Source organism: Stegostoma tigrinum, chromosome 41 (assembly GCF_030684315.1).
Source record: "Stegostoma tigrinum isolate sSteTig4 chromosome 41, sSteTig4.hap1, whole genome shotgun sequence".
In the NCBI taxonomy this organism is placed as follows: domain Eukaryota; kingdom Metazoa; phylum Chordata; class Chondrichthyes; order Orectolobiformes; family Stegostomatidae; genus Stegostoma; species Stegostoma tigrinum.
Window position 1 is genome coordinate 10,374,116 of NC_081394.1, and position 21,878 is coordinate 10,395,993.

Below are 21,878 nucleotides of genomic sequence, written 5' to 3' on the forward strand. Positions count from 1 at the left end.
ACAGCTGAGAAGGAAGGAGGCTGCACTATCAAGGTGTGGCTGGTGTGAGTTTATTTTACATAAACGAAAAGTCTGCATCTGGGAAGGCAAATCACTGCAGGACTGATACACTTAATGCTCAGGGCCTGGGGAGTGTTGCCAAACAAGGAGCCCTGGGAGTGCAGGCTCTGAACTCCCTGAAAGTGCAGTCACAGGGAGACAGGGCGGCGAAGGAGGTGTTTGGTATTCTTGCCTTTATCAGTCGGTGCGTTGAGTGTAGGAGTCGGGAGGGCCATGTTGCCGCTGTGCTGGGCATTGGTGAGGCCACTTTTGGCTGGCACACTGTACGCCATCCTGGTCTCCCTGCGAGAGGAAAGATGCTGTTAAACTTGAAAGGGGTCAGAAAAGATTTACCAGGATGTTGCCAGGACCAGAGGGATAGAAAGAGAGAAGCTGGATAGGCTGGGGGCTTTTCCCTGGAGGATCTGGGAAAGTCCCATATGGAAATGTGATGGAAGCAGGTTCAATTGAAGAGGGGCATTGGATGGCACTCGGGATTAAAAATAAACTAATGGCCAAGGCCGTTGGGAGAAAGCAGGAGATTGGCACGGGGTAATAATGCTCGGTTCACGAGCTAGAGCGGGCATAGCAGGCCGAATGGACTCCTTCTGTGGCCAAACATGTCCCTGGTTCTGTATGAGTGGGTGAACTCCAAGCCCTTTGTGTGCTGCCCCCTCTGAGGTGTTCGAAAGCCACAGCCACCCAGTTTCGGGGAAAGGCAGAGAATGACCACACAGAAACATTGAGCCTCATGTCCTTTGTGTTGTGGTCGGGCAGGAATGTTCACACAATACTTGAAACATGTCTCACACACATCTGTCCCTGACCCGACAAAACACAGTGCAGGGGAGTAGCCTGTATCATGTGGCTGCAGTGGGCGGGTTTGCTGTTGATGCCTCTGGTGCTGTTTCCTGATTTAGAAACAGAAAGGTGGATTGTGAGCGGAGACAGCAGATCACCATCAATCCAGACGCTCGGTCTCAGCAGGGTAAAACATGAAGTTGTTCTTCACCATTGTACTCGCCTGTACTTGTATCGCAGGAGGTAAGGAATGAACTGTTTCTATCCCTTATGACCTGTGGGTTTCAGATGCTATCATCGATGTCCCAAAATCTGGGTCCCTTCAAGAAGGTCTTCCTTCCTGAGTGATAGTTATGTACAGCCCAGAGCAGGGAAAGTCTGCAGGCTGCCTTCCAACAATTAAGTTGGATTTAATCACAAAGTTATCCCACTCTGTGGAACATGATAAGAGCTTTCCGATCCCAGTTTCCTAACTTCTCACTCAGTCTCATCACTGTTCCGACCAATATCTGCAAATTTAATATCCCACCCACTCTAATCCCCCTCACTCCCGCTCCCTTTAATATTCCAACCACTCAAATCCCCCTCACTCCCCTCTCCCTTTAATATCCCTCCCACTCTAATCCCCCTCACTCCCCGCTCCCTTTAATATCCCACCCACTCTAATCCCCCTCACTCCCCGCTCCGTTTAATATTCCAACCACTCAAATCCCCCTCACTCCCCTCTCCCTTTAATATCCCTCCCACTCTAATCCCCCTCACTCCCCACTCCCTTTAATATCCCACCCACTCTAATCCCCCTCACTCCCCGCTCCCTTTAATATCCCACCCACTCTAATCCCACTCTCCCCCCTCACTCCCCGCTCCCTTTAATATCCCACCCACTCTAATCCCCCTCACTCCCCGCTCCCTTTAATATCCCACCCACTCTATCCCCCTCACTCCCCGTTCCCTTTAATATTCCACCCACTCTAATCCCCCTCAGTCCCCGCTCCCTTTAATATCCCACCCACTCTATCCCCCTCACTCCCTCCTCCCTTTAATATCCCACCCACTCTAATCCCCCTCACTCCCCGCTCCCTTTAATATCCCACCCACTCTAATCCCCCTGACTCCCTGCTCCCTTTAATATCCCACCCACTCTAATCCCCCTCACTCCCTGCTCCCTTTAATATCCCACCCACTCTAATCCCCCTCACTCCCCGTTCCCTTTAATATCCCACCCACTCTAATCCCCCTCACTCCCCGCTCCCTTTAATATCCCACCCACTCTAATCCCCCTCACTCCCCGCTCCCTTTACTATTCCACCCACACTAATCCCCCTCACTCCCCGCTCCCTTTAATATCACACCCACTCTAATCCCCCTCACTCCCCGCTCCCTTTAATATCCCACCCACTCTAATCCCCCTCACTCCCCGTTCCCTTTAATATCCCACCCACTCTAATCCCCCTCACTCCCCGCTCCCTTTAATATCCCCCCCCACTCTAATCCCACTCACTCCCCGCTCCCTTTAATATCCCACCCACTCTAATCCCCCTCACACCCCGCTCCCTTTAATATCCCACCCAGTCTAATCCCCCTCACTCCCCGCTCCCTTTAATATCCCACCCACTCTAAACCCCTCACTCCCCGCTCCCTTTAATATCCCACCCACTCTAATCCCCCTCACTCCCCGCTCCCTTTAATATCCCACCCACTCTAATCCCCCTCACTCCCCGCTCCCTTTAATATCCCACCCACTCTAATCCCCCTCACTCCCCGCTTCCTTTAATATCCCACCCACTCTAATCCCTCTCACTCCCCGTTCCCTTTAATATCCCACCCACTCTAATCCCCCTCACTCCCCGCTCCCTTTAATATCCCACCCACTCTAATCCCACTCTCCCCCCTCACTCCCCGCTCCCTTTAATATCCCCCCAAGTCTAATCCCACTCTCCCTCTCACTTCCTGCTCCCTTTGATATCCCACCCAGTCTAATCCCACTCTCCCCCCTCACACCCCGCTCCCTTTAATATCCCCCCAATTCTAATCCCACTCTCCCCCTCACTTCCAGCTCCCTTTAATACCCTACCCAGTGTGAGTGTAATGTTGTGTGAGGTTGTGATCGGAACAGGGATGTGTGACCTGAAAGCACAAAGCAATATGGGCCCTGAGCCAATGTGCCCCTCAGACCTAACCTCTGAGAGTCAGTGAATTGTCCTCAATCTCTCCCTTTCCAGGATCGTGTCTCCAATGCTTCACATGTTCAGCTGTGTCGGATCCCTGTACTCTGGACATTACCACTTGCCTGTCGACCATCACCAACTGCCAGACTGTTTCATCTCAGACCATCACCTTTCTTGGTAATCCTTCTTTTCTGTTGAAAGCCGACCCTTCTGAGATCGGGCAGAGAGGGCCGGAGAGCGAGACAGAAATTTCTTTCTCCTTTGCCGAACGTGTCTTGCCTCTTCCTCAGGATTGGGCCCATCGCTGCGTTTGTAGGGGCTGAGAGTGAGGGTTGGCACACTCCCATGGTGCTGTGGGGCATCCACATTGCCACTGAGCCAGGGGACAGTGGGTTCAGACCCCTCACCCCCGGGACCTGATGGTGAAGGGACAGTGCCAGTCACCATCATCCCATCCTGCCTCTCCCTTCATTGGAGAGGTAAGGTTTGTGATGGGCTTGACCTGAGGGTCACTGTGCCTCTCACCAGGGCTTAGGTGATGCCAACCTTCCTTCTTCCCATTCTCCCCCCACCCTGGTTCACTAGGTCAGGTGGTTTGATACCCACCAATGAGGGTTCACTGCCTTCACTCGAAAAGTTGGCACCTTCTCAACTCTGTGCCCCCCCTCCCCATACCCTCACCTGAGGAATGGTGACCCCCAGGTTCAACTCAGTACCAGTCATCTCCCTCGCTGTCTCTGGGAGGTAATCTTCTCCAGAAAGGATTGCTTCAATAAATATTTCAACATTGATATTAGATTTGATTTTTTATTCTCATAAACACTGAGAGAGAGTGTAAAGCATTGTCTTGCTGCTAACCAGACAATCCACACCTTAGATAAGTGCATCAGGGTCATGGCACAGAATGCAGAACACAGTGTTACAGCAACAGAGAGGGTGCAGAGAAAAATCAGCTCGAATATACAAGAGTTCAGTTGATAACAACAGGGAAGAAGCTGTCCTTGAATCTGTTAGTAGCAGTTTTAAAAAGAATGCATCTTCTGCCTGATGGAAGAGGGTGGGAGAGAGTATAACTGGGGGTGGGAGGGTTCTTTGAGACGTTGTTTGCTTTCCAGGGGCAATGGCATGTGTAGTTGGAGTTAACGGGAGGCTGGTTTTTTAGAACGGGCTGGGTTGGGTCACAACTCTCTGTAATTTCTTGTGGCCTTGGGCAGAACAGTTGGCCATAAACATCGCTCTGATGTATTATTGAGAGAGGGTGCTTTCTGTGGGGTATCTGTGAAGAAAGGTTGTTGTGGGGTTTGGGGTGGGGGAACAGGATGAATTTCTAACTCCAGCCTGTTTTCAGATGAAAGTGATTTTGAAACGATTAGTCGCATTGACCAACGCTGTGAGGTTCCCTCTGAAGACTTTTCGTTGCGCACTGGGAGGGTGTTTATCTCCCAGAACATCCATCTCTGTAGCTCGGACCGATGCAATGACCAGACGGAAGCAGGTGAGGATCACAGAAAGGTCTGTTATGGTTCAGAGAAACAGAAAATCCTGCGGAAGGTGGGGAGGCATTGAACGTCACGTTTGGGGAATTGTGTGCGGTTGGGGGGGGTTAGTGGAAATGGTTGAAATTTGAGGGGAAGCTTCTTCTCTTGCTTGTGATTTCAGAGCCGGCCAACAACACGAGGAACGGATTGCAATGTTTCGGATGCTTCAACTCATCGACGGAGTCCTGCCTGGCCAATCAACAACGTGTGGACTGTGTGGGCCGACAGAATCGCTGCGTGGATGGAAAAGGCCGACAGAGATTGTGTACGTAGAGGTGCTCCATTCTTGTCCGCTCTCCCCACCTCGGCCACTGTGCTTCAGGTTCAATGTCAAACCTACCCCCGGTTTTGGGAGATTGGAGGGACCCATTGTTCAGGGAAATGGAATGATGAGACAGCACAGCACAGGATGAGGCTCTTCTGCCCATTCCTAGCTGCCGGGGGCGGTACTGACTGGGTTTCCTCCTTGAACCAGCTGTCAGTCTGCATTCTGGATCCAGAAGGAAAGCCGGGTCATTGGCTGGTTCTGAATGGGGACCATCCTTCAGCCCCAAACTCACCAGGACCTGGGCCTGATTCTACACTCTCTGTGAGCCAGCGCCCACCGATCCGAGCAGCTCCCCCACCCCCCCACTACAGCATGAGCTGGGAGAGTGGGGTTTCGGGCTCTCAGTCTCTCAGGCTACACCCAGAAGTTGCTCAGAGTGGGAATGTACCACCAACCCCAAGACTGTCCACCAGCCCCAGACGAGCTCACTGATCCACCAATCACAGCCACCTTCTCTCACTGATCCAGCAATCACAGCCACCCTCTCTCACTGATCCACCAATCACAGCCACCTTCTCTCACTGATCCACCAATCACAGCCACCCTCTCTCACTGATCCAGCAATCACAGCCACCTTCTCTCACTGATCCACCAATCACAGCCACCCTCTCTCACTGATCCACCAATCACAGCCACCTTCTTTCACTGCTCCACCAATCACAGTCTGCCACTCTCACTGATCCACCATTCAGAGTCTCCCACTTTCACTTATCCACCAATTACAGCCTCCCACGCTCACAGGTCCACCAATCGCAGCCTCCTATTCTTCTGAACCCACTGAGCCTCCATTGACAGCTTCCCTTGCTCACCGATCCTCCAATCACAGGCTCCCACTCTCCTTCTCTCAGCGATCCTCCAATCACAGGCTCCCACTCTCCTTCTCTCAGCGATCCTCCAATCACAGGCTCCCACTCTCCATCTCTCAGCGATCCTCCAATCACAGGCTCCCACTCTCCTTCTCTCACCGATCCTCCAATCACAGGCTCCCACTCTCCATCTCTCAGCGATCCTCCAATCACAGGCTCCCACTCTCCATCTCTCAGCAATCCTCCCAGCAGGGATCACCAGTGAGGGATCATCGATCGGTTGTTTATTGTTAGTTTTGACTCATGGAAGATGTGATAGAATCTCCATTGTGTTTGCTGCTGCTTCGGATTGATCTCTCAATCAGGGCAGGGACCCAGTTTCCTGTCAGGGATCTGTCTGGATGAGATCTATTGATCTGTTTTCTGTTCTGCCTTGCAGTGCCAATTGGCAGCAATATGGTTTTGAAAGGGTGTGCGACGACGAATCTGTGCGAATTGGGGGTGGATTTACGAGCATTCAGCTTGTTGCTGAGTGAGGTGTCCTGTTGTGAAGGTGCTCTGTGTAACGGAGACAGAGGGAGCACGACCACAGCTGATCCAGGTAAAGGTGACACTTAAGAGGGAAATCATGAGGCAAAAAGGGGACGTGAGAGCTTTGGCAGGTAGGGTTAAGGAGAATCCAAAGAGATTCTACAAATGCATTCAGGACAAAAGAGTAACAAGGGAGAGAATAAGGTCCCTTAGAGATCATCGAGTTGGTCTATCTATGGAACCACAACACAAATGAAATGTGTTGCATTCCTGAAGCACAAAAGCTGACGTTTCGGGCCTAGACCCTTCATCAGAGAGGGGGATGGGGAGAGGGAGCTGGAATAAATAGGGAGAGAGGGGGAGGCGGACCGAAGATGGAGAGTAAAGAAGATAGGTGGAGAGGGTGTAGGTGGGGAGGTAGGGAGGGGATAGGTCAGTCTTGCTCCCCAGAGGAGCTCAAACAGTTCATCCACTTCACCAACACCTTCCACCCCAACCTTCAGTTCACCTGGGCCATCTCCAGCACATCCCTCACCTTCCTGGACCTCTCAGTCTCCATCTCAGGCAACCAGCTTGTAACTGATGTCCATTTCAAGCCCACCGACTCCCACAGCTACCTAGAATACACCTCCTCCCACCCACCCTCCTGCAAAAATTCCATCCCCTATTCCCAATTCCTCCGCCTCCGCCGCATCTGCTCCCACGATAAGACATTCCACTCCCGCACATCCCAGATGTCCAAGTTCTTCAAGGACCGCAACTTTCCCCCCACAGTGATCGAGAACGCCCTTGACCGCGTCTCCCGCATTTCCCGCAACACATCCCTCACACCCCGCCCCCGCCACAACCGCCCAAAGAGGATCCCACTCGTTCTCACACACCACCCTACCAACCTCCGGATACAACGCATCATCCTCCGACACTTCCGCCATTTACAATCCGACCCCACCACCCAAGACATTTTTCCATCCCCTCCCCTGTCTGCTTTCCGGAGAGACCACTCTCTCCGTGACTCCCTTGTTCGCTCCACACTGCCCTCCAACCCCACCACACCCGGCACCTTCCCCTGCAACCGCAGGAAATGCTACACTTGTCCCCACACCTCCTCCCTCACCCCCATCCCAGGCCCCAAGATGACATTCCACATTAAGCAGAGGTTCACCTGCACATCTGCCAATGTGGTATACTGCATCCACTGTACCCGGTGCAGCTACCTCTACATTGGGGAAACCAAGCGGAGGCTTGGGGACCGCTTTGCAGAACACCTCCGCTCAGTTCGCAACAAACAACTGCACCTCCCAGTCGCAAACCATTTCCACTCCCCCTCCCATTCTCTTGATGACATGTCCATCATGGGCCTCCTGCACTGCCACAATGATGCCACCCAAAGGTTGCAGGAACAGCAACTCATATTCCGCCTGGGAACCCTGCAGCCATATGGTATCAATGTGGACCTCACCAGTTTCAAAATCTCCCCTTCCCCCACTGCATCCCTAAACCAGCCCAGTTCATCCCCTCCCCCCACTGCACCACACAACCAGCCCAGCTCTTCCCCCCCACCCACTGCATCCCAAAACCAGTCCAACCTGTCTCTGCCTCCCTAACCGGTTCTTCCTCTCACCCATCCCTTCCTCCCACCCCAAGCCGCACCCCCAGCTACCTACTAACCTCATCCCACCTCCTTGACCTGTCCGTCTTCCCTGGACTGACCTATCCCCTCCCTACCTCCCCACCTACACCCTCTCCACCTATCTTCTTTACTCTCCATCTTCGGTCCGCCTCCCCCTCTCTCCCTATTTATTCCAGTTCCCTCCCCCCATCCCCCTCTCTGATGAAGGGTCTAGGCCCGAAACGTCAGCTTTTGTGCTCCTGAGATGCTGCTTGGCCTGCTGTGTTCGTCCAGCCTCACATTTTATTATCTTGGAATCTCCAGCATCTGCAGTTCCCATTATCTCTGTGTTGCATTCCTGTTCATTATGAAGAAGGACAGGTAAGCTTGGGAAATTGGGGAAATAAACAAATATCTCACTGAACAACACCCGTACTTCGGAACGTGATCCCATCCTGGGGTGTCATTTTGACAATCCAACACACACATGTTTCCTGTGTTTCGGAATAGCTGGTTTACATTGCTGTGTATTGCTTTCTGACTTGAGCATTGGCCAACTTGCAAATGGACTCCTGAATGGAGACTTCGCAATCCCAGGGGGCTGCCTGTAATCTGTTTCTCCTTTCTTGACCGGAAGGGTTTGATCTCACAGATCCCGACCCTACCTCCCGCACGTGCATTGAATCTCGCTCATCACACTCTGGCCCATTCACCCGATCCTCCTGTCTCTCGCTCTTGACCGCCCAGGGCAACTGAGATGTCCGGCAGCTCCCCACTGACTTAGTGCGTCCTCGAGAGTCATCGTTCACAGCCTGGAGCGTGTGGGCCGATGCAGAGAAATCTGAATCACCCAACCCCAATCCCCAAATCTCTCCCTCTTGCTTGCTCACCAATCCGGAAAGATCATCTTACGGATCATTCCAGGTCCAAAACCTTCTCTTGTTCAGGGAGAACCTCTGGTGCTGAAGATTTCCAGGTGAATTTTTGGAATGAAATAAGGTCAGTGGGGGAGGGTATTGTCCATCTGTGTCAGTGATGACCTCTCTTCTTCCATGAGTGCATGGGTAGAGAATTAAATGAGCCATGTCACACTGACCCGACATCGTTCGCAGCTCTCCCCGACTGGTCTGTTTTCACTGCAAGTCTCGGTTTGTCCCCCGCTGGGTTCGGGATTGCAGGTATTTCTCAGCTACTGATGTGAAACTGACAGGTCCATTGATTCCCGAATCCTTTCCAGCAACTTGAGTGACATGGGGCTAGGAATTAGTCCGTTGTTACAGGCACATCAGCAATTCCCAGTCCTCTCTTACAACCTGCAACTCCATCGCATTGGGCCCTCGATTCTGGTCCGACATAAGAGCAATTATTTCTGTGCATTCTGTTAAAAATCTCGCACTCTCCCGCATTCAGTCTGTCTGTGCAATTGTTCTCAGAAATATCGGCCAGAGCGACACCCAGCACATCGATCCCAGCAGCACCCAGCACATCGACTCCAGCAGCAACCAGCACATCGACTCCAGCAGCACCCAGCACATCGATCCCAGCAGCACCCAGCACATCGACTCCAGCAGCACCCAACACATCGATCCCAGCAGCACCCAGCACATCGACTCCAGCAGCACCCAGCACATCGATCCCAGTAACAACCAGCACATCGACTTCAGCAGCACCCAGCACATCGATCCCAGCAGCAACCAGCGCATTGACTCCGGCAGCACCCAGCACATCGACTCCAGCAGCAACCAGTACATCTATCCCAACAGCAACCAGCGCATCGACTCCAGCAGCAACCAGCGCATCGACTCCAGCAGCACCCAGCACATCGATCCCAGTTACAACCAGCACATCGACGCCAGCAGCACCCAGCACAACGGCTCCAGCAGCACCCAGCACATCGACTCCAGCAGCAACCAGTACATCTATCCCAACAGCAACCAGCACATCGACTCCAGCAGCACCCAGCACATCGATCCCAGCAGCAACCAGCACATCGACTCCAGCAGCAACCAGTACATCTATCCCAACAGCAACCAGTGCATCGACTCCAGCAGCACCCAGTACATCGATCCCAGCAGCAACCAGCGCATCGACTCCAGCAGCACCCAGCACATCGATCCCAGCAGCAACCAGCACATCGACTCCAGCAGCAACCAGTACATCGATCCCAGCAGCAACCAGCGCATCGACTCCAGCAACAACCAGTACATCGATCCCAGCAGCACCCAGCACATCGATCCCAGCAGCAACCAGCCCATCAACTCCAGCAGCAACCAGCATATCGATCCCAGCAGCAACCAGCACATTGATCCCAGCAGCAACCAGCACATCGATCCCAGCAACAACCAGCACATCGAACCCAGCAGCAACCAGCGCATCGACTCCAGCAGCAACCAGCACATCGATCCCAGCAGCAACCAGCACATCAACTCCAGCAGCAACCAGCACATCGATTCCAGCAGCACCCAGCACATCGACTCCAGCAGCACCCAGCACATCGATCCCAGCAGCACCCAGCACATCAACTCCAGCAGCACCCAGCACATCGATCCCAGCAGCACCCAGCACATCGACTCCAGCAGCACCCAGCACATCGATCCCAGCAGCACCCAGGACATCTATCCCAGTAACAACCAGCACATCGACTCCAGCAGCACCCAGCACATTGATCCCAGCAGCAACCAGCACACCGTCTCCAGCAGCAACCAGCACATCTATCACAACAGCAACCAGCGAATCGACTCCAGCAGCAAACAGCGCATCAACTCCAGCAGCACCCAGCACATCGATCTCAGCAGCAACCAGCGCATCGACTCCAGTAGCACCCAGCACATCGATCCCAGCAGCAACCAGCACATCGATTCCAGCAGCAACCAGTACATCGATCCCAGCAGCAACCAGCACATCGACTCCAGCAGCACCCAGCACATCGACTCTAGCAGGAACCACTACATCTATCTCAACAGCAAACAGCGCATCGACTCCAGCAGCAACCAGCACATCGATCCCAGCAGCAACCAGCACATCAACTCCAGCAACAACCAGCGCATCAACTCCAGCAGCACTCAGCACATCGATCCCAGCAGCACCCAGCACATCGATCCCAGCAGCAACCAGCACATGGATCCCAACAGCCCCCAGCACATCGACTCCAGCAGCACCCAGCACATCGATCCCAGCAGCACCCAGCACCTCGACTCCAGCAGCAACCAGCGCATCGACTCCAGCAGCACCCAGCACATCGATCTCAGCAGCAACCAGCACATCGACTCCAGCAGCAACCAGTACATCGATCTCAGCAGCAACCAGCACATCGACTCCAGCAGCAACCAGTACATCGATCCCAACAGCAAAGAGCACATCAACTCCAGCAGCACCCAGCACATTGATCCCAGCAGCAACCAGCACATCGACTCCAGCAACAACCAGCACATCGATCCCAGCAGCAACCAGCACATCGATCCCAGCTGCAACCAGCACATCGATCCCAGCAGCAGCCAGCACATCGATCCCAGCAGCAAAAAGCGCATCGATGCCAGCAATGATCAGCACATCGATCCCAGCAGCAACCAGCACATTGATCCCAGCAACAACCAGAACATCGCCACCAGCAGCAACCAGCACATCGATCCCAGCAACACCCAGCACATCGATCCCAGCTGCAACCAGCACATCGATCCCAGCAGCAACCAGCACATCGATTCCAGCAGCAAAAAGCGTATCGATGCCAGCAATGATCAGCACATCGATCCCAGCAGCAACCAGCACATCGATTCCAGCAGCAACCAGTACATCGATCCCAGCAGCAACCAGCACATCGACTCCAGCAGCACCCAGCACATCGACTCCAGCAGGAACCACTACATCTATCCCAGCAGCAAACAGCGCATCAACTCCAGCAGCAACCAGCACATCAACTCCAGCAACAACCAGCGCATCAACTCCAGCAGCACTCAGCACATCGATCCCAGCAGCACCCAGCACATCGATCCCAGCAGCAACCAGCACATGGATCCCAACAGCCCCCAGCACATCGACTCCAGCAGCACCCAGCACATCGATCCCAGCTGCACCCAGCACCTCGACTCCAGCAGCAACCAGCGCATCGACTCCAGCAGCACCCAGCACATCGATCTCAGCAGCAACCAGCACATCGACTCCAGCAGCAACCAGTACATCGATCTCAGCAGCAACCAGCACATCGACTCCAGCAGCAACCAGTACATCGATCCCAACAGCAAAGAGCACATCAACTCCAGCAGCACCCAGCACATTGATCCCAGCAGCAACCAGCACATCGACTCCAGCAACAACCAGCACATCGATCCCAGCAGCAACCAGCACATCGATCCCAGCTGCAACCAGCACATCGATCCCAGCAGCAGCCAGCACATCGATCCCAGCAGCAAAAAGCGCATCGATGCCAGCAATGATCAGCACATCGATCCCAGCAGCAACCAGCACATTGATCCCAGCAACAACCAGAACATCGCCACCAGCAGCAACCAGCACATCGATCCCAGCAACACCCAGCACATCGATCCCAGCAGCAACCAGCACATTGATCCCAGCAACAACCAGAACATCGCCACCAGCAGCAACCAGCACATCGATCCCAGCAACACCCAGCACATCGATCCCAGCAGCAACCAGCACATCGACTCCAGCAGCAACCAGTACATCGATCCCAACAGCAAACAGCACATCAACTCCAGCAGCAACCAGCACATCGATCCCAGCTGCAACCAGCACATTGATCCCAGCAGCAACCAGCACATCGATCCCAGCAGCAAAAAGCGCATCGATGCCAGCAATGATCAGCACATCGATCCCAGCAGCAACCAGCACATTGATCCCAGCAACAACCAGAACATCGCCACCAGCAGCAACCAGCACATCGATCCCAGCAACACTCAGCACATCGATCCCAGCTGCAACCAGCACATCGATCCCAGCAGCAACCAGCACATCGATCCCAGCAGCAAAAAGCGTATCGATGCCAGCAATGATCAGCACATCGATCCCAGCAGCAACCAGCACATCGATCCCAGCAACAACCAGAACATCGCCACCAGCAGCAACCAGCACATCGATCCCAGCAACACCCAGCACATCGATCCCAGCTGCAATCAGCACATCGATCCCAGCAACAACCAGCACATCGATCCCAGCAGCAAAAAGCACATTGATCCCAGCAGCAACCAGCACATCGATCCCAGCAGCAACCAGCACATTGATCCCAGCAGCAACCAGCACATCGATTCCAGCAGCAACCAGTACTTCGATCCCAACAGCAACCAGCACATCGACTCCAGCAACAACGAGTACATCTGTCCCAGTAGCAACCAGCACATCGATCCCAGCAACAACCAGCACATCGGTTCCAGCAATAACCAGCACATCGATTCCAGCAGCAACCAGCACATCGATCCCAGCAGGAACCAGCACATCGATTCCAGCAGCAACCAGCACATCGATCCCAGCAGGAACCAGCACATCGATCCCAGCAGCAACCAGCACATCGACCCCAGTGACCATCAGTGTACGTCCGTCTGCAGGTAAGAGCTCAGAGAGAGCTGATCGGAGCAGCACTCCTTCCTGTGGTCACAGCTCTCAGTATAACTGCGGTCCTACCTGTACCCCATCCAGTGTCCTTCCCGCGCCCCCCTACAGCCCCTCCCCTCTCCCTCCCACCCTCCAACTCTACTGTCACCAGCCCCCAGGGGACCGGACCTCACCTACTCCATTCCCTTTTGCAATTTCTTTTCTTTTATTGAAATATTTCTGGTCGGCGAGGCTCTTGTTAAAGCCTGTTCACCTTAAGGCCTCAGTTGGCCGCTTGCCCAGCGACAGGGCAGCTTCCAGTGGTGGGGAGCGGGGGCCATGTTTCCCAGCAGGGCCGTATGTGCCCTGCGGAGCGGTGTCCTAACATGGCCGGCTTTGTCCCGGTGTTTGCATCCCCTCAGCCGCCCGGCTCAGCGAGCGGGTCGGGATCGGGCTGGAGTGGCATCTCGGTCCGTGATGGCCATCTTTCTCCTCCTGACGGCATTCGCTTCAGGGGGGGTACTCTCAGCGCAGCCTGGCGTTTCTTGTCTGAAGATGGAGGTGGGTGGGGATGGGGGTCCAGCGTCGTCCCACTGGCGGTTTTCAATAAAGGCTTTCAGGCCTAGTTTCTCCAGCAGGCCCAGTGTCTCGGTTTCCTCCCCCCATGTCTTTTAAATCCCTCCCCCTCACCTTAAAAATGTGCCCCCTGGTCTTGAAACCCCCATCCAAGGGAAAAGAAACCCACCTTCAACTCTGTTTATACCTGTCATTATTTTATAAACCACTGGACACCGTTTTCCAGAAGAGGCCTCACGAACATCCTGTACAACCTCTACATGACGTCCCAACTCCTCTACTCAAAGCTCTGAGCAATGAAGGCAAGCGTGTGAAATGCCTTTTTCACCAACCTGTCTATCTGGGACGCAATCTTCAATAAATTATGTACATGCTCCCCCTAGTTCTCTCTGTCCCACACCACCACCCAAGGCCCTACCATTAATTGTCTCAGGCTGTTGTACCGAAATGCAATGCCTCACATTTATCCAGACTGAACTCCATCTGCGATTTTTAAGCCCCTTGACCAATTTGATCATGATGCATTTGTAATCTTAGAAAAACTTTCTCATGCCACCGGTTTTGTGCCAGTTGCAAACTTACTAACCGTGCCTTCTGCACTTGGCCTTCTTGCCCCTTTCGGTACCATTTCTCCATCTCCCTTTGTGACAGAGGCCTTCCCCACTCCCAGACTCTGTCGAGGCCCCTCTCGGCCTTCACTTTTCAACATCATTGACATTGTTCACCTGGGGAGACCTGCCCTCATTGACCTTTCCTGCCTCCCCTCTCTCTGAAAGGAGTTGCCCCAAATCTGGACACCGTTGTTTCAGAGACAGCAGGAATTGCTGATGCTGGAGAATCTGAGATAACAAGCTGTAGAGCTGGATGAACACAGCAGGCCAAGCAGCATCAGAGGAGCAGGAAGGCTGACATTTCAGGCCTTGACCCTTCTTCAGAAGGGTCTCGGCCCAAAAAGTCAGCTTTCCTGCTCCTCTGATGCTGCTTGGCCTGCTGCGTTCATCCAGTTCTACAGCTTGTTATCTCTGGACACCATTGATGCTGCTTTGTAAAGTTGCTCCATGAACTCCTCGTTCTAGTCTCTGCTTTTGTTTCTTCATTCATGGGACATGGTTGTGGTTGGCTGGGGGCAGCAATTATTGCCCGTCCCTAGTTGCTCCTTGAGAAGGTGGCGATGAGCTGCCTTCTTCATCCTCTGTTCCACTCCCTCCATCCACAACTCCCCCACCCACAATCTCATCATCCCCTACTCCCCCATCTCTCACTCCCCCAGATCCCTGACTCCCCATTTCCCCAAGCACAACCACTGTTCCTCGATCCCCCCAAGACCCACAATCACTCATTCCCCATTCTCCAGTTCTGCGTTCTCCATTCCCAATGACCCATTCCCATCCTCCACTCCCCACTCCCCAAAGCCACATCCCCCTTTCCTTCCCCCCCCCCCGCCCCGACTCCCCATCACACACCCCATTTCCCAATTTCACACCCACACACATCTCCCAAACTCCGGCCCCCACCTCTGAGGCTCCCATCGCCCACTCTCTCCATCCAATGTTGTGGCCTCCCTGACAACTTGTTATCAAAACGTTACATGGGGAACAGTGCAGCACAGCACAGGCCCTTCGGCCCTCGATGTTGTGCTGACCTATTATCCTACTCTAAGTCCAAACTATCCTGCAAACTGAGCAGTTTACTGTCATAGAACATAGAACACAGAACAATACAGTGCAGAACAGGCCCTTCGGCCCTCGATGTTGTGCTGACCTATTATCCTACTCTAAGTCCAAACTACCCTGCAAACTGAGCAGTTTACTGTCATAGAACATAGAACACAGAACAATACAGTGCAGAACAGGCCCTTCGGCCCTCGATGTTGAGCCGACCTGTGAACCAATCTAAGCCCATCCCCCTACACTATCCCATCATCATCCATCTGCTTATCCAAGGACTGTTTAAATGCCCCTAATGTGGCTGAGATAACTACATTGGCAGGCAGGGCATTCTGGGGCTTTAGACGAAGCGAGCGATCATTGAGTTTCGGTGCACGGTTCTCTGAAAGTGGAGTCACAGGCAGACAACGTAATGAAAAAGACTTTTGGTACTTTGGCCTTCATCAGTCAGGTCATGTTACATCCTCTCCTTCCTCCCTTGTTTCGTCGTGTCAAGGCTGATCTTTTTGAGTTCACAGGCAGACAGAGGCAGGATATGATCGTGATCATCATCGTGCTGATAGTGATCGCGGCGTTCAGCATCATCTCGCTACTGGTGCTGGTATGGAGGTGGGGAAAGCGCGCCGTCGACCCTCCTGCACAAAGATGGGCAGTTGGCCAGCTAAGATATCACGATTCTGCAGGAAGTGACATGGAGCCAGAGCTGGCATGATGGGAAATTATGCCGACGGAGCACGTGCCTGAGGGCTGAGGGTCAGTCGACAATTGTGTGGGTGCCAAAGGGGGCAGGCTGAGGAAGTGGGCAAGTGGCTGTTCTCCCCAACCCTGGGAATCTCTCTGGAAGGTTCTGACCCACAGACTCGACAACTCCAGAGCCATCTTCGCAAAGAGAAGAGCCTGAGTTTGGAGCTCGGAGGACTGCCTGACCTGTTATCCAGCTCAGTACTAGAGCACACACTAGAGTCACGGCATGGCAGCCCCACGAGCAGTGAACTAAACATGAAGCTGCTTCGAATTACTGAGAGATATGAATGTTACAAGTGATTTTAATACAAATACAAATCTAGATTTCCTGGGCTCTAGCCTGAGAGTCTCTTTGTCTGCCCCATCAGTTTTTTCCATTCCTAGCAAGGCAGTTGGGCGGGGGGGAGGGGAAATAGGGTTTTGTAGACACTGGGAACAAACAGGAAGCACAGGGGGCACCGGGGCCGCACAGATTGATGTACACTTTAACAATCATTTTAAACTCGACCTTCTTCCCCTGAATTTTATTGAAACCGACATTCGCAGAATTGGACAGAGGGAGAGGCATAGAGAGAGAGAGAGAGAGAGAGGGAGGGACAAGGTGAATGATAGAGGGAGAGGGAGGGAGCAAGGGATGGAGGGAAGGATGGAGGGAGAGGGAAAGGGATGGAGTGAGGAATGGAAAGGGGGAGGGAGGGTTGGATGGAGGGAGGGGAAGGGAGAGCATGACGGATAGAGGGAGGGGGAGGACAAAGAGGGAGGGATGGAGAGAGAGAGGGATGGAATGAGAGATGGAGGGAGAAAGAGGACAGAGAGGGAAGGATGGAGGGAGACAGAGATAGAAGAAGTGTGGGATGGAGGGTGGGAGGGAGAGGCCGAGAGAAGGAGAGAGACGGAGGGAGAGGGAGGGAGTGAGGAGGAAGATGTGAGGGACGGAGTGGGAGGGAGTAAGGGAGAGGGAGAGGGAATGACAGCGAAGGAGTGAGGGAGGGAGTGAGAGAGAGGGAGGGAGTAAGGGAGGGAGGGAAGGTGGGAGAGGAGGAGAAGGAGAAGGAGGGAGGGAGAGGAAGAGAGAGAGAGGGAGGGAGTGAGGGAGGGAAGGAGGGTGGGAGAGGAGGAGAAGGAAAGAGACGGGAGAGGAAGAGGGAGTGACGGGGAAGGAATGAGGAAGGGAGTGAGAGAGAGAGAGAGAGAGAGGGAGTAAGTGAGGGAGGGAGGGCCAGTGGGAGAGGAGGAGAAGGAGAGAGACAAAGGAAGGGAAATTGATGGGGCACTGAGACAAACACTGGAAATTGAACAAATTGTCACTGCTGAGAGTAACGGGTGACTGGCTGATCCAAAGTGCTGGGCTGGTGGGACCCCAACTGTGAGTGGGCTCACAAAACAAGAGTGAAACTGTTGATGGCTACTTTGGTTAAACTAATGAGTTCATTAATCTACCAACATCTCCACATGGGACAGCTTCTATTTATCGCAGCAATGTTTTAGCTCCAAGTACAAACCGCTTCACAGTTACTAGAGGAACAAAGTATGATTTCTTTGATTTTTTTTGTTTGCTGAGAATCATTGATAGCTCTTAAAGTGCACTGAAGTATACTGTGCTAGTTATCAGGAGATAAACCAGAGGAGGAGAGCACTGCAGGGTTGTCAAGCGCTGTTTACAATTGAAGTTCTGTTCATACTTCAGCAAAAATCTCTTGGATCCAGATCTTTGGTTCGATCCAAAGGTGAATTCCACGGTGGCACTGTTGGAGAGGGAAAGCCATTTGGTGTTTGGAACTGAAAGGGTTGGAAATGTTTTTGTGCTTTTCAAGACCAGGCACACCTTTTGAAGGAGAGAGGAGAGACATGACGGGTAAATATTTTGCACAGAGGGTGGATCGCGTGTAGAATGAACCTCCTGAGGAAGTGGTGGATTTGGGCGCAATTACAATGTTTAAAAGCCGTTTGGATAAGTACATGATCAGGAAAGGTTCGGAGGCACATGGAGCAGGAGCAGGCAGGTGGGATAGTTTAGTTTGGGATTATGGTCGGCATGGACTGGTTGGGCCAAAGGGTCTGCTTCCCAGCTGTATGAGCTGGCCCTTCAAGTCTGCTTCCCCATGCAGCATGATCATAGACTATTGTCCAACTCAGTCCCCTGTTCCTGTTACTTTAGCCCTGAGAGCTATTTCTAACTGCTTCTGGAAAACATTCAATGCTTTGGCCTCAACAGGAATTCCACAGGCTCCCCGCTCTCTGGGTGAAGATATTTTCTCCCCATCTCAGTCCGAAATGATCTTCGACTGTGCCCCCTAAACCTCCACTCTGAGCCTACCTTGTTACTCACATTTCACATCTTATATATCTCAGTTTGGTGTCCTTTCATTCTGCTGGGATGCATAGGCTGGGGCTATTTTCCCCGGAGCGTCAGAGGTTGAGGGGTGACATTGTGGAGGTTTATATAATCATGAGGGGTGTGGAGAGGATAAATAGGCAAGGTCATTTCCATAGTGTTGGGGGGGGGTCTAAAACTGGAGGGGCATAGATTTAAGGTGAGAGGGAAAGAGAGAGAAGGGACCTGAGGAGCAACTTTTTCACACAGAGGGTGGCGCGTGTATGGCATGAGCTGCCAGAGGAAGTGGTGGAGGCTGGTACAGTTACAGCATTTAAAAGGCATCTGGATGGTTGCATGAATCAGGAGGGCCTAGAGGGGCCAAATGCCGGCAAATGGGACGATCTTTATTTTGGCCCTCTGGTCAGCACAGACCAGTTGGGCCGAAGGGTCTGTTTCTGTGCTATACATCTCTATGACTATAAATCACACCTTAATTCACACTGAACCTGCCACTTCCCATTCCCGACTTCATCAGTCCCTGCCAGAAGTGTGCAGATTCCCAAGCTTCTCTCAGCCAGGAAGTGCTCACACCCAAAAACAGCAGCTTGTGAACAGAGGGAACTGAACCAAGTCACTGGTTTGGACTGGCTGGAGCTGTTTACAACTCACTCAGCTCAGAGGGAGACAAGGGACGTGGCATCAATTACAAACCCTTTCTTGGCCATGAACTCATTCTACCTGTGCCCTTGGGCCAGAGCCAATAACGAATGGACACAGGCCTGACAGAGGAGCCAGGGCCAACAAAACCAGGACACCCAGAGTTTGGGAAGGTAAGGAAAGTCGTTAAGGATGAAGGATTCCAGAGGTGGAGACAGAGAAAACTCCAGAAACCAACCCTTACAGAAGTGGAGGACCCTCAGTTGGAAGGGTGGAGTGTACATCGAGGACCTGAGGGATATCCTGGCAGCATGACCTCCTATTCTTGGGTATTCGCCTTTACATTCTGTGATTGTTGAGGAATTGTAAGAGAAACTGAGTGAGTGTACGTTCAGATTTTAGGGTCGGAAATCTGCCATCCTTACTGCATCTGGGCCTACACGTGACTCCAGAGCCACAACAACGTGACTGACTCTCGACTGTACTCCATCTACCATCATGCTGTACTAGTGGAGAGAGCTGGAGGAGGCCATTCAGCCCTTGGAGCCTGCTCCACTGTTCAATGTGATCTGTAGCCCGAAGAGGGGCTTTGGTTGGTGTGGTTGGCTGGACAGCTGCTTTACAAAATGAAAGCAACGCTCAAAATGGCTGAGGGGACTACGAAGGATCAGCCTATTTTCCTCGCTTGAGGCATGGTGATCCTCAAATTAAACTCACTCCCAGTTGTCTCGTTCTCTCTCCATTCAGAGAGTAACCAGTGGTCTTCATTGATAGTCATAAAACCCTCCCAACAGTACCATTCAGGCCACTCGGGTCTGCACAGAACCTTCGAAGAGCATCCCACCCAGACCCAGACCCAGATCCTGACCCAGCGTACTCCTGTGAGCTTGCGCTTCCCATGGCCAATCCACCCGAACCAGCACACCCATGGACTGTGGGAGGAAACTGCAGGAAACCCACGCAGACATGGGGAGGATGAGAAAACTGCTCACAGACCGAGTGTGGGATCGAACCTGGGTCCCTGGCGCTGTGAGACAACAGTGCTACCCACTGAGCCACCGAGTTACAGAGTTGGACAGCACAGAAACAGACCCTTTGGCCCAACATGCCGACCGGGTATCCTAAATTCACCCAGTGCCATTTGTCAGCATTTGGCCCATAATCCTCTGAACCCGTCCCATTCATGTCCCCAGCCAGATGCCTTTTACACAGTTATTGTACCGACCTCCACCACTTCCTCTGGCAGCTCGTTCTATACGCACACCACCCTCTGCCTGAAAAAGGTACCCCTTGGGTCCCTTTTAAATCTTTCCCCTCTCACCTTATACCTCTGCCCCTCTAGTTTTGGACTCCCTGTCCCATGGAAATGACGTTGTCCACTCACCCTCTCCATGCTTTTATGAGTTGATTTTATGATTTTATAAACCGCTATAAGGTCACCCCTCAGCCTCTGACGCTCTGGGGAAAATAGCCCCATCCTTGTAAATCTTTTCTGAACCCTTTCATGTTTAAAAACATTTTCCTATAGCAGGGAGGCCAGAATTGAACACCATATTCCAATGGTGTCTAAGCCAATGTCCTGTACAGCTGCAGCATGACCCTCCCAACTCCGATACTCAATGTACTGACCAATAAAGACAAGCATATTCCCAGTTCTGAGGAAGGGTCACCGGACCCAAAATGTTAGCTCTTTTTTTCTCCTCCACAGATGCTACCAGACCTGCTGAGCTTTTTCAGCAACTTTGTTTTTGTTCCTGATTTACAGCATCCACAGTTCTTTTGGTTCTTATATTCCCAGCTGCTGGTTTGCAAATGAGACACACTGTTTTCTGACTTTACCTTTCTGCCAAGCGGTGTGTTTATGGGGTGTCACTGTATTAGAACATTTAATTAGTAACATTTACTGTGTCTATTAGTCACTTAAGATTTCCAGTTGAGTTACATTACTCCAAGTTCTTCCTTCTTTGGTTGTACTTTAGTGATAGTATTTGAATTAATTGTGTTTTGCTTACAGCTGTGGCAGGATTCAAACCTGGGTCCCCAGAACGTTATGTGTGTCTCTGGGTTAACAGTCAAGTAAATATACCAGTAGGCCATTGTCTCTCCCAAGTATAGAAGTATATAAGGTGCTAAAGGGAAGTGAGAAAGCAGACGTAGGTTGGATGTTCCCTCACATGGGGCAATCCAGAATGATCGGTCATGGTTTTAAATCTGCCACACCTTATCCTAAAATTGAGATGAGGAGGAATTAATTATTTGAACGGATTGTGAATCTCTAGAAGTCATTATCCCAGAGAGCGAAAGACACTGGATAAATTTATGGATGGGCAGATGTGATGGTTTGAAGTGTTATAGAAAGCGGACAGGGAAGCGGAGTTGAAAGGTTTGAGGAAGGGTTTATGAGCACCAAATGTTTCCCAGTCAAATTTCCTATGTCAACAGTCACAGTGTCCCAGGCCTGGCCACCAAGTGGAGTAGTGGGCCCTGCCACTGCTGTTGAAATTGCTCACACCCCAGTGTCACCTTCCTGTAGCTGCCCAGTGAGAAGGTTTGTCT

At 52.4% G+C, this 21,878-nt stretch overlaps 1 protein-coding gene across 1 annotated transcript; it reads left to right on the forward strand.

Moving 5' to 3' along the window:
- Positions 1-969: 969 nt before the first annotated feature.
- LOC132206724 (phospholipase A2 inhibitor and Ly6/PLAUR domain-containing protein-like) lies at positions 970-16,438 on the forward strand. Its single transcript, XM_059641430.1, has 6 exons — positions 970-1,083; positions 3,063-3,185; positions 4,357-4,503; positions 4,668-4,811; positions 6,120-6,281; positions 16,123-16,438. The coding sequence occupies exons 1-6, from the start codon at positions 1,035-1,037 to the stop codon at positions 16,314-16,316; spliced, it is 819 nt and encodes a 272-aa protein (XP_059497413.1). The 5' UTR covers positions 970-1,034; the 3' UTR covers positions 16,317-16,438.
- Positions 16,439-21,878: the final 5,440 nt, after the last annotated feature.